General features: G+C 31.6%; 3 protein-coding genes across 15 annotated transcripts in view; 2 read left to right on the forward strand and 1 right to left on the reverse strand.

The window, feature by feature from the left end:
* Window positions 1-1,940, forward strand: part of LOC138185163 (leucine-rich repeats and immunoglobulin-like domains protein 2) — a 175,092-nt gene extending 173,152 nt beyond the window's left edge. For all 6 annotated transcript variants that reach the window (XM_069123883.1, XM_069123887.1, XM_069123886.1 and 3 more), the window contains one exon: window positions 541-1,940. In XM_069123883.1, coding sequence (XP_068979984.1) covers window positions 541-809 — 269 coding nt within the window. In that variant the 3' untranslated portion in view covers window positions 810-1,940. The remainder of the gene's footprint in view (window positions 1-540) is intronic.
* A 3,708-nt stretch (window positions 1,941-5,648) lies between these two features.
* LOC138185165 (myb-like protein X) lies at window positions 5,649-7,677 on the forward strand. Of its 2 annotated transcripts, none has more exons than XM_069123888.1 (3): window positions 5,649-6,061; window positions 6,154-7,059; window positions 7,130-7,677. In XM_069123888.1, exons 2-3 carry the CDS (start codon window positions 6,174-6,176, stop codon window positions 7,633-7,635), a joined length of 1,392 nt encoding a protein of 463 aa, XP_068979989.1. In that variant the 5' UTR covers window positions 5,649-6,061; window positions 6,154-6,173; the 3' UTR covers window positions 7,636-7,677. The 2 variants fall into 2 exon arrangements, with proteins under 2 accessions (XP_068979989.1, XP_068979991.1); XM_069123890.1 differs by having other exon boundaries at window positions 5,649-5,876.
* Window positions 7,619-15,032, reverse strand: LOC138185160 (protein lin-54 homolog). 7 transcript variants are annotated; one of them, XM_069123870.1, is made up of 13 exons: window positions 14,252-14,388; window positions 13,131-13,527; window positions 12,750-13,070; window positions 12,406-12,660; window positions 12,068-12,286; window positions 11,864-11,980; window positions 11,632-11,769; window positions 11,305-11,544; window positions 11,186-11,237; window positions 11,032-11,128; window positions 10,513-10,756; window positions 10,237-10,433; window positions 7,619-10,142 (listed from the first exon to the last, which is right to left on the reverse strand). In XM_069123870.1, the coding sequence occupies exons 1-13, from the start codon at window positions 14,371-14,373 to the stop codon at window positions 9,959-9,961; spliced, it is 2,583 nt and encodes an 860-aa protein (XP_068979971.1). In that variant the 5' UTR covers window positions 14,374-14,388; the 3' UTR covers window positions 7,619-9,958. The 7 variants fall into 7 exon arrangements, with proteins under 7 accessions (XP_068979971.1, XP_068979973.1, XP_068979970.1 ...); XM_069123872.1 differs by lacking the exon at window positions 14,252-14,388 and adding an exon at window positions 14,729-15,032 and having other exon boundaries at window positions 11,032-11,237; XM_069123869.1 differs by having other exon boundaries at window positions 11,032-11,237; window positions 12,424-12,660.
* Window positions 15,033-15,546: the final 514 nt, after the last annotated feature.

Here is a 15,546-nt window from a genome sequence, read left to right on the forward strand (position 1 = left end):
AATTCCACGAATGTGTCTAATTGAACGACAAACGAAAGACTTGAAACGTAAATGAAAGCAGTCATCGAGTAAAAGTATAGGAACGAAATATCGCGAAGAGTGGAGCAAAATATTTCAAGAGTTAGTTAACGAACTCGCCGACGAGTTTTTAAGTCGGAGGATTCAGAATGCAGCGACTGCGACTCGGAGAAGTGGTAGTCATTAAGAGACGTCATTATCGTGTGAACGGAGAAACACTGCTTTTAAATAATGCCCTGTAAGATCTACGAACGAGCGCTGCTCCTGCAACATCGTAAAGCTTAACAGGCCACAATCGAACCAAGCTCTTTCTCCACAAAGATATCTCGGTTCGCCAGAACGATTCAATAGCGAGCGTAAAATGAATTAGTCGTTTAAGAAATTACAGTTGCCCGAACTAATAAAAACTATGGAGGAAATGATCGACTAGAAGTATATCCAAAGATAAAAGAAATTAATAAATAATAAATACGTACACTCGCCATTTATCTGAAACATTTTCCACTTGCACTTTTTCCACAGACAACCCTCTGATCTGCAACTGCGAGCTACGATGGTACACTGCTTGGCTGGGCAATTTACGCGACAAGGACGACGAGAGGATGTCGAGGAAGCGCACTGTGTGCACCATGCCCAACGAACATCGGGAGTACTCCGTTCAAAACATACCGTTGGAGAGAATGGGTTGCGTCGGTGAAAACGCTGGAAGAACCTCGTCGACTGGCAGCTGCGGCGTTTACATCAATATGATGCTAGAAATAGCAACAGTGACCGTCGTTGCTATGCTCTAACTGCGATGTTCGATGCCGTTATGTCACGTTATGTCCGGACATCTCAGTTTCCCCTAGCGTAAATTTATTCCCCTGATTCGCGAACGCGAATGCTTGCTACCGGCGGCGTTATCCTCGTTTGCTCCACTTTCGTTGGCCAGCGAATTTATCGTTCTTCTGTCGTCGTGCAATCATGCCACGGTCGCGGAGACGTGACACGATTGAACGATTTATAGCTTAATCCTTTATGTAGTCTCACTTTCGACGATTGCAATTCTACTGCTGCGCAATTCGAGTAAATCTACTTAACGAGCAAGTGTATCGAGAGCTGGTCGAAAGTCGTGGGAAATGTTTGCGCGTGATATCGTATCGTTGAATCGTAAGGAAATCGAAGATTTTTTTTTTTTTAATGTTCTTTATCTTATTGATACTTTTCCTTTTTATCGTACGAAAGACGAAGGGAAAAGAAAAGAACGTATCGAGCACGATGTCGTTCGATCAGGAATAGAACGAAGCCGAAGAACGATACGATTGAATATAATACAGCACCCGTGTACATCTCAGTTGTCGCGTCTGACTGGTCGAATTCCAAGGTCGAAATCGTAGGTGTTCCATCGGGAACGAATGACGGTCAAAGAATATCTGAAACGGAGGAAGAGAGAACTCGATCGCGACGTACGATAACAGGGTGAAAAAGGAGCCCTCGATGTCATAAATAATTGTAAGAGCCTTTTTCATCGAACGTTACATATCAAGATCGTTGCCAAGTATTTTATGGATGTCTGTTAAAGCTCGCATGAACGCGAGACGCGTAGTATAACTTGATAGAAAATTCGAATGTCTATAGTTTAGCCGTCACTCATCCACGGACATTCATCTTATACATATCAACGCGTTCCTTAAATCATTGGGACGATGTCGTCGACATTTCTTAATGTTCGCACTTCGTACGTCACAATCTCACGTAATAGTAATATAGACGATAGGTCGTCAATCTCCAGTTTCTGTTGTTGCTGAAAGTTGCGAAAATATTCGTGAGATAGCCTGACCGACGGTATTTACGATAAATTAATTTTTCCTATTTTATTCGACGTTTCTATCTAAAGGTATTTTGTTCCGGTTTGAAAATTATACGAAGTTACGTTACTTAATTTATTAAGTAATTTACGTTACTTATTATCTGGATATCGGTTCCACGTATTTGCGTTATTTCAGGAAGAATCGCGAATTTATTACGTTACTCGGCCGATAAATATTCGATGGAAACCGAGTAATCCGGTAATCGATATTCAGGCGTACTCTTTAGCCTGCAATCTTTGCCGGTGATATCTTGAGATCGTTCAGCTGCTTAACTCCATTCACAAAGGACCGACCGGTCGAAATGAAATAACGACTGCTGATGAAACGTAATATACTCAACAGGAAACCGACACTTGTCAATTCTGGTAGAGCACGACCGCGATCATTCAAGTGGCTTGTCGCTTCTGTTTTGTAGGCTCTACTTGCGCTCTAGACGTCGACATTTATACGGCGCGTGATAAAATTACACCGTCTTTCAGCAACGCCGCGAGATGAGACGGCAAAACGATCGTGTACGTCGCAGTTACGCTTTTGCCGCACCATCCTTCGTTTCAACTAGACGCTTTAAATTCCCCTCCTTGTTATAGCAACGCACGGATTGTGACGTGCGAACACACCACGTATGCTTGTATTTCGAGTTGCGAAACGTGTTCGAAGTTCGTTCGATACGCGCGGCAAACGTCAAAGATATCTGTAATATTTTTCGACGAACGCGGAAAATTCGATTGTTACGCGGAAACGAAGAAAGTATAGAGACAAATCCTGCACGTAATTATTATATTGTCGGATTACATTAAACGATCTAGAGATATATGTATATCATAGGAGCGAGTTGATTAATCTGTTGCGAGTATTTGTTGGTAAAACGGTAAACCATCATCGAACACCTTTCGTACACTGTATACCGCGCGATATAATTATTAATTATCGATAATGCGTTCACAGAACGCAGAATCATAAATAAGTTACACATGGAAAGTACATCGTGTTTTACTATTCGATAAATAGAGTAATAAAAAAGTAATAAGATTAAGGCATTAATATTACGAATAATATACTGCATATCGAAATTAGGTTAATGATAATATTACGTCGTGACACGAACCACTATGAAACCTAATGGAAATCGAAGGAAAATCACAAAAATTTTCGTTTTTTTTTTTTTTTCAAATTTATACGATTTATAGAATTATCGATTGTCCTCGAAATAGATACTACGTATGATTTAAAATATCGATCTGACCGATTTTATTTAATTAATAAATCAAGTTTCTTTTTCAAAACTTTTTGAGTTATACCGGAAGTATCGGAGGGATGACAAGATATTAAGAAAATATTTTTTCTTTCGATCAAAAAAGGAAGAAGGTTCGTGCCAATATCACACAACACACACATATCATTTATACGCCCAAAATTTTACCTGTAAAATAATGGTTAATTAAGGCTTCACTGATATAATCTCTAAAGATCATATACATATCGTGAACGTGAGATTTAAGAGAATTTATTTGTTAATATATATATAATATATGTACGTTACATATATATACACATTATTACGATCATCAAAGATATATTATATACCTATATATTATATATATACATATACGCATTGGATGTTTTTTCTAAGAAGTTTCATCGATATAAAAATACAAAGTTATTATTTACGTGTTGTTGTTACAAGTGAATAATCTCATTACAGATTATTTCAGCCCAGTATCTATTTAATGATTGTCCAGTACTTTCTTCTCTGACGAATTTTCTTTATTAGTTGGGACTTGAAAGAAATATTAAGCTTCATTTAAACGATACGCCGAGTGGTATTCTTTGCTGGCCCTACACACAGTTTAGAATCCTCAGGAGGCATATCGAAGATACGTTTTCTTCATATCTTACTATTTTGATGCCAATTATTCTGTTAAAAGAAAAAGATTCGCTTGAACGACAGCACGTGAATGATTATAAGTTGACGAAAAATACCAGTAGATACAGAAATAAAGAGAATAGTAACGTTAGCATAGATGCACTTATCCAGTGAGGCAGGAGTTTAGATCCCAAGATTAAAGACTGAATCGACGGGAAAGAAGTAGAAAAATATATAAGTATATCCGTTTCCGCATTGATCCTAGCTTTCGTCGAGCAATATCGGTCTCTTGTTTCATTTTACCTATCAACAGTACCATATATATTCGCGACTTTCTCAAAAACTTTTTATTAGAACTTGGTACATGATATCGACGGATCATAGATTTCTTCCTAATTGTACTATCTTCTTCATTGACATATTATCAAAAGAAAAACCAAGGGACTCCTGACTCACATAGTGAAACATATCCCTTTAGGTGATCGTAGAACGATGAAACGGGCTAGTCGCTTGCGCGTATTCGCGTTGGAGACACCCAAAGAACCATGTCGAGACATATCTCTGATGGCCGTAGGTTTTAGTCTCGCCGGCTGCGTTGTTATTATTACTAATTATTATAAGCGGTATTTTTGTACAGTGTCTTACAGTGATGGAGTCGTTGCAGGCGCAGCCGACGAGCCGTTCACGGCGTAGCCATATTATACATAATATAAATATATATACATACATATATTTATTTCAATTATATAATAGCGCGTAATACTCTGAAAACCTTTCTTTGGCGTACACATGATACATACAGAGATGCGTGTACACGCATGTAAACGTAAATTAAAAAAGCGTCAGTTTAACGAAACGAAAGGGAAAGTGCAAGTAAAAACGGAGAACAAATACACAATGTCAAGAAAGGATTTGTTCGTATAAACAACTTCAAGAACGAAGCTTTTCTCTGTTTCTGTCTCTGTCCGTCTGTCTCTCTGTCTCTCTCTCTCTCTCTCTCTCTCTCTCTCTCTCTCTCTCTCTCTCTCTCTCTCTCTCTCTTCCTCTTCCTCTTCCTCTCTCTTTCTCTATCTTTCTCTCTGTTTTCATTGAACTTCGGTGGATATCTTTACTTGTATCTATCTCGGTGCTCTCTTATATTGTCCGCTTCGTTACCTCTCAAAGAATCATTTAAATTTCCCCAACTTATAATTACTGCGTACGCTGGTAAATATCACATACACGCGAGAGGAGACATGCAAGCATATACACACGTACAAATAATAATTTTACAAGCATAGGATACACGTACGATAGATTATATGTACGGATACATTACTACCTACATACCTATATGTTATTTCCTCTTTGATTAAGAGTAGATAATTAATCTGTGTAAGAGCTATACGAAGTTCGTGTGAAATTGAAATACGAATGAGAAAGAAGGATTCTATCGCAAAGGATACATACACATACACACGACACACGCACACGGAAAATCCATGCCTAAAATGACATATCGGTGTTACAACGTATAAATATATATATATATAAATATGATTATAAATATATAAATATAAATATTATGTAAAACACAGATACACACATAAAATTCGTCTGTATATGTCTATAAATATTGTTACATATATATATGGTCACTATAATGATAATTATTACGTGATATGTATTACGAAACATCTTTTTCTCGCAAAGGTCCGTGATACGGGCATCTACTCAGATTCTAATGTCTATATGTCATTGTTTATTATGTCGTTAACAATTAACGTGTATATGTGAAACTTTCAAAACGAATAAAAGGTACCTAAGCATATGACCATCGTCATCTTATTTCCTTTCTACCGAATCCTTGTCTGTTTTAATTTATACTATAGTTAGCTGTACTAAGAAGTACTCTATAATTGATTAATTTTTACAACAATATAAGCATCAAGGAATAGTCAAATTACTTGTTGCAATAAATATAAATGGAAGAGTAATTTATTTTTAAAGAATATAAAAAATTTGTATTTTCAAATACTTTATTGATCTATCAAACGATCGTAGTAACAGATCACACTCGAACAATCGATTCAACCAGAAACCAATTAACATCGTTTATCTGCATTCACGTGTTAGAAAATAAGGTTATGTCACGCGTGACGAAGGTAAGAAATACATGCTGGATTATTGTTTTGAAATTTATTACAGTGAATTTTAATCATTAAATGTTTATAACTGTTTTATAATTGTTAATAATAACATACCCGAATAAACGGTAAAGCAGTTCGCTAAATTTATTTGATAAAATACTATAATTACGTCTATATTACAATTTTTAAAAACTGTAAAAGTACATATTTTAAAACCAATATTGTTCATTTACGAATAAACATTAACAATAATAATCAAACTGGTAACTTTTAATTATTTAAAACCATAAAGGCTTTTAACATTTTTAAATCATGACTCGATATGCAAGAGCTAAAGGTTCAAAAGCTTCAAATGAAAGAATACCCAATGAAGCTACACCATGGCATGTAATGAAACAACAATTAATTGAAAATTTATCAAAGAAAGAAGAATCTATTGGAGAAACAAAAACTGTTAAAGAATTGCTGGGTGACACACAAAATACAACTACTACTAATAATGTTGAAAATGCTAATAGTTCATGGGCAGAATTTCCAAACAATTTTGAAATAAAACATAATGTAATGATGCATAAAGTACAGAAAAAGCAAAAGACTATTAGCAAAGATAATCCTGCAGCAGAAATAAACAGTAAGGAACACCAAGAAGATGTATATCAATATAATACAAGTAACAATAAGAAAAGAAAAAAAGATAAACGCAATACATTAGAAATTAAGGAAAATAATATTGATGCAGTAATCAATATGAATGAATCACAAAATGAAAACGATATACCTTCCAAACGCCAAAAACGCAATATGAAGAAAAGAAATTTGAATGAAAGTGTATCCAAAACCACAGAAAGTGATAACAATGATAGTATTGAACCAAAAAATACAAATAATAACAAGAATGGAAATAAAGAAATTAATAAACCACAAAAAAGTTTTAATAAAAACTTTCCAGTTAAATCACAGAACTTCAGGAATATTCCAAATAAGTTTGGTATGAAAAAGATTGACAATCAGAAAAGGAAGAGGAAACCACCTAAAATTCGGGATGATAAGGAACACAAAAGAAGAAAACCAGACATAGTCCCTTCAAAAATAACCATTAATGGTGTAGAATTAGAAATTGTGAAATTTGACGGGTTTCCAGTCAAAAAAGAAGATGCAGATAGACTAAGTGATTTAAAACAGAAAATGATCATGAAAGGTACATTGTATTAATAAACTTTTTATAATGGTATATTAAACATTTTTTAATCATTTTCATCATTTTGTAGGTATTCCACAAAAAGAAATAAATGCAGCAATGAAACTGGAAAGGAGAAAAGCTGAAAAAGCACTAGCTAGAATTAGAAAATGTGTATGTTTTCATTGTCGTAAATCTGGACATAATTTATCTGATTGTCCTGAACTTGGATCAGAACAAGCAGGAACTGGAATCTGTTTTAAATGTGGATCAACAGAACATACTCATTTCGAGTGTAAAGTAGCTAAGCCAATGGAATTCAGATATGCAACTTGTTTCATTTGTCGCGAACAAGGACACATTGCTAAACAATGCCCCGATAATCCTAAAGGAATTTATCCTCAAGGAGGGGCTTGTAAAATTTGTGGAGATGTTACACATTTGAAGAAGGACTGTCCGGATTTGATTAAAGGAAAGGAAGAAAATACCATTACAGTAAATACAATTGCAAATGGTAATTTAGAATCCCTAGGAGGGGACGTAAATAGCATAGACGAAAAAGATAATAAAAAGACTAAAAAAATAGTGAAATTTTAATAAGTACTTAAAATAGAAATAAATACACGTATTTTTATGTATAATGTAAACTTTTTGTATATAATTCAATGCTTGCTATGTAAACGTAAGATTTATTGAAAGGTACATGTGTCTGACATGTATATACATACATTATCTTCATACATATACTTTAACATTATTTAAACCACCATCATGAAAAATCTGATATCAAATAACATATAATATCATTACAATTTATGTATTATCTATTTACATTATATTGGAATTTTTAAATCAGTTAAAACTTTTTACATATTAATTGTACAATGTGATCATGAAATTATTTATTCATTTAAATAAATTTTCCTAAGTTAAAGGAATAAATTATTTATTAAACTCTATGATATCAGATTTTTTCTCCCTATGTACAGAGGACAAATTATAAAGATATACGTAGATATACAAATATTATCTGTACATAGTAGTAGTTTCTTATATATATGTATCAGCATCATTTGCAAAATTTGTAATGTTAATTTTAAATTTATATTTCTATATTTAATCTGTTATACAAATGACATGTAACAAGTAGAAACATACAATTAATTTTTCATTACTGTAATTTTCTTTTGAGACATCTAAATAAATGCCTCAATTTCTATTCACACAATTTTTATCTTATTATATTATGAATCTGTACAATTTATATACTTAAAATAAACATTATCATTTGAAGTATGAATTTTATGAATATATATGTATTTATATGTATTTGTACCTATATTACACTTGTTCTTACACTACTCCATATATATAATATATAAACTCTCTATATTTTATATTAATCTGCTACATAAAAGTTATACTTTAATCACCTCTAATGGCAGACAGATATTATTACTACTGCAGTGATGAATAAAGTCAACACACGATGAGAAATATCCATTTATCTGTACCTATCAAATCTTTAATTTATATATTAGATAATTGCATTCTCAATATCTTAATTCACTGTAATGCTCTGTCATTAATTATTTAAATAATTCCTCATATTAAATAATATACAATAATAATTAAATTCAAAGGGAGAATTTATTGCAACGCATAATGAAAAACTTTTATTTTAGAATTGTTAGAAGTTGTGCAATATTACATATTGTAAGAAAACGTACGGAAATGTCCTAATATATTTTCTTCAAAAGTATGCTAATTATAAAATGCACAAACATAACGCAATGAAAGAAAATTTCCCAACCTCCTTTTAAAAAATCTGTTAATATTAGCTATAGACGAAGAACATTGATAAAGAAAAAATCATAAAAATACAACATTATTCAGAAATAACTGGAGTAACTCTTACTTTTACAAATAACGTAAGCTTTTCAAATATTTTTGATAATGATAACGATTATAAACAAATTCAATTTCATTGGAAATTAGCGTTTCTCGTTTGTAAACTTTTAAACTAACATATATACACCGAGCTATTCTGAAATTAACCAAGAAAAATCAATCTTTCGATTTAAGATAAATATATTAAATTAACATGCAATATTGAAATCTTAAATAATATAAACCATTACGTTAAACGCATTTAATTTTGAGCTCATTAATCACATTGCCTAGCGATAAAAAATCGAGTGTTTTCGCTATTCCATAAAACTCCATCATCATCCAATATTCTATGAATACATGCATTTCTTTTCATTAAAACATCTGAACTTTTATGCTAATCAGGAATTAATTAATTAGAAATTCAAATTTGGATACGAAGTATAGAACATTCAATGTACAGATACTTCTTACTACTTTAGCCTCTTACTTTAATTTCCAATAAAATCTTTTTAAAATATAATTGACAAATATATAAATATTTTTTGTTATCTTATATATTTGTGTTACAAATTTTCATGTAAAATTTCATTCAACCGTATTATTTCTAAACTTGCTTTTATATTCTTGATATATTACATGATAAAATAACAACTAATTTTATATTATTTTTATCAAATTCTCAATGAAAATAAAAATAATTTAGTAATAGACTTTTTAACCACACATAACTGAGCACTCACTATGCTATGATAAACATATCTATAACTTCGAAAGTACGTATGTGCAATTTATGATAATAAAAGAAACCTCTCATACATTAGTAAGACAAAATAAGAAAACGGTTGAATGTATAACATTTTAATACCTTTCACCATTATCTTTGGTATGTAACACTTGTATATAGTTAGTATGACCAATTATCAAATTAAGAAGTACCAATAACTAACATCTTCAATTTTGTGACTTCAGGATAGGTCCGCAAACTTCGAACATTTTGAACATTATATTTTTCCTTAGAATGTACCTGCTAGGTAGCTTCAGCTTTGTGTGCTGATTCTATGATTTCCTTGAGGCAGCGACCAAATTCCTCGATTATAAGTCTTTGTGATGTTTCATCATCAAACATGTTACGTTCTGCTTCATCAGCTTGCGCCATTAAGCACTCACACGTTATTTGTACTACTTTATCAGTCAAAAAATTAAATGGTTGCCTGTAAAATATGTATCACAATAAATATGTATCACAAGCATGTAATTCGTAATATTTCTATCTTTTCCTTTCTTTCCAGTATTTCTTAAACATACCTTGCACCAGTATTTGATGTAGCAGGTGGCCTAAAAGCCATTTCCGATAATTGTAATTTTGTCTTATTTAGCGTAAGTTGTGCGGTTCTCACTTCAGCTGCTTCAGCTAGGTCTTTTAAAGATTTCTTCTCCAAATTCGGTTCTTCTACATTACGACACCCTATACATTTACAATTAGCAGAACAAGGAATCTTAGCCTAGTAAAATAAAAAAATATTTTAGCGAAAATATTTTATTATTTTTAAAAACATCTATGTTTATGGCCATTTATTATACCTCGTAACATTCACAATAATTCTTTAAACATCCACTTCGTTTACAGTTGCAACCTTTGTTATGTCTACGTATATCATCGCCAGTTTCACGACCTTTGCCAATTTTTGGACGAAAAGCATTTGGATTACGCTCCAAACAGGACTTAATAGCACGTTGTCTTTCCTCTTCATTTCCAAGATTATTAGAACAGTTATTACAGTTGCACATATGACAAAATTCTCCATTCGCAAAGCAGTCACAATATCTGCAGCAAAACATATTTACGACTTATTGCTTTCATTTATTAAAACGCAATTAAAATAATAATGTATTAATGTGAAAATCAAATATTTCTTACATCACAAAACAATCTTCTAATTAAAAACGTAATATAACATCTATTGTGGACTGTCATTTTACAACATAATAAAAAAATGAAAAGCAATACCTGATGTTCAGTTTTTAAAAGTAGAATCATAACAATGATACTATATATTCAAAAATTATGTGAATTAGTTTACAGTCTTATGTTATACTTACAATTTAAGACATTGTGATTTAGTGCAATTGCATGGTTTTCTCGGCCGAATACCATTTGGCTCAACACTGGTATATGATCTTTGAGAGCTTTTACTTTCTATAACAGATCCCACAGATAAAGTCCCTGTTGAAGTCTGCAAATTTTGTGAATTACCTAGTAAACCAGATGTTGCCTGTTGAGATTTCAATTTTACATCATCTGCTGGCTATAAGAGATAAATAATGTTATTCTATGCATATCACGAATATTCTAATGAAAGAAATATACTAAACCTGTTGCTGAATATATTGGGCTGGTAAAACTACAATATTTCCCACATTCGAATTTGTTGAAAGAACAGCTTGCCCAGATGCTAATTGACTTAAAGCAGATGCTGGGATAGCAACTGCATTTTTTGATTGATTGGCTACTGTTGCAGTTGCTGGAATTAATAATCTTTGCCCACTTCCTGTTAATGTAGCCTTAGGTGCAACTGTCCTTAATGGCTGATTGCTAGTATTTAATGGAACTACCTGCATTTTGTTTGCAAAAAAAAACATGATGTATATAAGTAAATTTTCTAGTATTTTTCGATGATTATATATTCTATTTTTACAAACCTTAACAATCTGTTGTTGACCTCCTATTTTTTGGCCAACTCCAACAGTTTGTAAAGTTGTTTGTGATTTCGTTTTACCCACAGTAACAACATTTGTAGTACCTGATGATGGAGTACTAACTAATCTTACATATTGCACCTTGAAAAGTATTGTATATTTAAGATATTTAAGCTTTAAATATTAATCCAAAGAAAAATATTGCAATGTTTTGATTTTATGAAAAAAATATTACTTGTCTGCCAGGCATTTGTATTTGATGTACTTGATTAGATCCAGTAACAATGTTTTGATTTGCTGGTATTCTAATAACTTGTCCACTTCCAAGGACAGTTCCAGGTTTTAAAGAACTCTATCAAAATATTTTATAATTAGTATAGAGATATTAAAAAAATATTAAAATTATATTAAAAATATGCATCACATACATACAACTAACCTGTCGTATAATCACTTTCTGTGGACTTTGTTGGACAGATGATTTATTAGAAGAGGAAAATGTTGATTGCTGATTTGAAATTGTCGAAGCTTTAACTTGTGTGTTTACTGTAGGAGCAGGTAATATCTTTGTTGGCGATTTGATTGTATTACTTGGAACTATAGTCATTTTAGAGGGTTGAGAACTTGATGATTGCACTAATTTATTTACAATTATTCCCTTTAACAAAAATAAACATGAATTAATTATTTCTGAGCGATCTTACATCTTAGTTATTTATTAATTGGAAGATTTTTAATTCTTCCTTTTCATAAAAATAATAAGAAGATAATACTTACTTTTTTCTTTATACTCACTTGTTTCTGTGGTGTTGAGGGCAAAATATGTTGAACTTTGTTAGTGGAAAGTAATCCCATTTGTTGTGCTTGTGCTAATGTTATAGTTTTTGTTGGACTTGTAACATCTTGACTTGACGAACTATTGTTTAAAAATTTTATTGCTTGTGTTTGTTGATTTTCATTTTGAGAACTTGCTATAAGAACTTGTTGACCTGATGGTGCTTGATTTCCAGCTAGTATCATTTTTGTATATACCTAAAATCATGGTAAAAAGGGAAGCTTAATAAATGTTTCAATCCTAAGTACAGTAAAAATAACGAATATTATATCACGGATAATCTTACATTTCGATTTTGAGAGGTACTCTGTGCAGTACGTTTTATAGCAGACTGAGCTGTTTTTGCATTCTGTACACTTCCTAATGTGATATTTCCTGAATGACTAGTTGCCATTACAGGCTTACTAGGTTGTGCAGATCTTAACTGAACTATATTACCATCAGCAGATTTTGCCGTTATGAGAGTCTGAGCTAATGATTGTAACTGACCAGCCGATGCTGTTGACGGGTGTGAAATTTTTAAGATTTGGCTAGTACCTTGACCACCAGCTGGAGAGACTATCATAATAGACTGACTTTGCGTAACTTGACCAACATTTGACTTTACCTATTAAAATAATAAACAAATAATAATATATAACCAACATAAGTATTATATACTGTGTACCTGTACTGTAGATGTAGGAAGCCTTTGTAACGTTGGTTTTGTTTGAAATACAATATTTTGATTATTTTGATTTGCTGTTGTATAGATAATATGTTCCTCTTGAGCTTGTTCAGAAACTTCAGTCATTTCCACATCAGGTACAATCGTTTCAGTCTCAATATTACGTCCAATTATTATATGCTCTTCATCCGTTGTCATAACTTCTTCAGCATTCATGCATTCTAACTCAGCTTGAATATTTGCAAATGCTTCAAAGTCATTGGATGAATATTGTTCATTATTATGCGATAGACTCAGTGCACTCAAGTCTCCATCACCAAGTGTACGTGAATCAAGAGCTAATGGTTCAACCAATGCTCTGGCATTTTGTCCTTTATTTATAGACATGATTACGTCCCTATACAAAATGTTACTTATTGTAGAAACTTATATATTTTAAATGAAAATAAGTATACGTACAATGTACTTCATTTAATTTGTATTGATATTATCTTTTTAGATTATTTCTTTTTACATACAATATGTAATGTAGGATTATATACAGATTTGTAACAAACTACATAATCAACTACATAACAACAATTATAATCAAGAAAGCCATATAGACATATAATATATAATTTCTTAAAATTATCATTCTCGTAAAAATCTTAAATATATAATAAAACCAAGACATTAATTACATAACTGAGTACGGAAACAAAACATACGATACAAAGATTCCTAAGCATAGGTCTATATGCTAGTATAAAATATCAAATTATAAACTATAAACAATTTTAGCAATATTTAATATCATGTCATCATATCACTTATTTATATTTAAAATAACTTTATCTAACTTAAAAAGGTTTTCCAGATGTCTGTATCTTTCATCATAAACATGTATTTGATGGATACACAGGTTAGAAATTCATAGAATGTAAATCGTTTATATTATAAAACTCGAAACGTTGTTACACAATACACAGAAAGAAATATTGTAAACCAACGGAAAAATATAAAACGATTTATGAATTGACTTAAAAACGAAACGAATCGACGACGATTTAAAAATTCAAAAATTCAAATCTTTAAGATGTAGATGTGCCTTTTATAACTACGAAGGGCAGTAGGATTACCTACAAGCACGTCCAACAATATAAAGACCGAGTATAATTCGAATTTTCGAAAATTCGAACAATAAAATTTGAATAATGAAGAAAAATTCGAAGGATAGTCTACTTAGGAACATTAGCGCCATTTATTACTTGAACGCGCCATTTTCCACGAACTGAATTTCTCCAAGTATTTTAATAGTTTTAATGATTTCACAGCAAATCGACATTAATGTACGAAGAAAAATTAAACACTTAATATTTCAAATGGTAATAAAAAAGGAACTTTTCCTAAATATTCGCCTTATAATCGCACAAAATTCAACTTAACCTATAAGTTACCATTTCATATCAGGTACATACAGTGCTGGGTGGGGGCGTGCCACGAAACTTATTTTAATTTTAACAAATAATACAACAATGTCTCTTATATGCTCGTCAAGTATTTAAATTTCACTTAAACTTTTTCCTAAATAAATTAATCGTTCTTATAATACATACCTGGGTGTTCCTTTAATACCTCGAATTTGTTCAAAATCACGCGCCCACCATTGCTGTCCCACAGTGCACTACGCACCGCTGTGTACAAACAGACCCAAAGGTCGTTTAGTATTAAAATTTCAAAGAGAAACGAGAATGACAAGTTCACTGTTACTATAGAGTTATATTTTTTCTTATATGTAATTCAACAAAAGTAAACGTTTTACTTTATCAATCGAATATTACGTCAAAAACAACCAATATTTTCGCGCACTTTGCAAATTTCGATTTCGCCATTTTCACCCTTCCGCGGCTAAAAACACGTCAGCCCTTTAGCGCCCTCTTAGGCCAATAAAAAACCAAGTGTTCCAAAAACTTGAATATTTTGAATGTAAAATATTTCACGAAAATTTGTATATTGTTATAACTATAATGTTTCTGTCTACAAATTTCTACAAATTTTATTTCTTAAATAAAGGAATGAAAGTCTACCCTTTTATTTATGCAGTAACTTAGTTATTAACGTTAATATCAAATGAATTCTGTACTTAAAAAATACACGTATATTCTTATGTTGCGATAGAGAAACACAATACTAATTTGATAGTTAATGACCGTCTAATCAAGTAATGAAATTACTCGAATATTAGAGAGAGCTACTTCTGTATAGTAAAAATATATGTATTAATGTTACTTATCAATTATTCCTAATTATCAAAAATAGATCTTTAAAATATAAATATATATCGAATTCAAATATCTCTTACGTAGCTTATTTTTATATAATCACTGAAAAAAACAGGATAGATAATCAGATAACATTTAAATGCATTCTTTTT

The sequence above is a fragment of the Bombus flavifrons genome, chromosome 11 (genome assembly GCF_040668555.2).
Source record: "Bombus flavifrons isolate JBK064 chromosome 11, iyBomFlav1_principal, whole genome shotgun sequence".
Taxonomy (NCBI): Eukaryota; Metazoa; Arthropoda; class Insecta; order Hymenoptera; family Apidae; genus Bombus; species Bombus flavifrons.

What these genes read in the sequence shown, in the direction of transcription:
- LOC138185165 (XM_069123888.1), top strand. Translation starts at nt 6,174, where the DNA reads ATGACTCGATATGCAAGAGCTAAAGGTTCAAAAGCTTCAAATGAAAGA. An exon ending in ACAGAAAATGATCATGAAAG is followed by an intron (nt 7,060 to 7,129) that starts GTACATTGTATT and finishes ATCATTTTGTAG; the next exon opens with GTATTCCACAAAAAGAAATA.
- LOC138185160 (XM_069123868.1), bottom strand. Translation starts at nt 14,373, where the DNA reads ATGGCGCTAATGTTCCTAAGTAGACTATCCTTCGAATTTTTCTTCATT. An exon ending in TTCCTACATCTACAGTACAG is followed by an intron (nt 13,071 to 13,130) that starts GTACACAGTATA and finishes TTATTTTAATAG; the next exon opens with GTAAAGTCAAATGTTGGTCA. An exon ending in GTCAACAACAGATTGTTAAG is followed by an intron (nt 11,545 to 11,631) that starts GTTTGTAAAAAT and finishes AACAAAATGCAG; the next exon opens with GTAGTTCCATTAAATACTAG.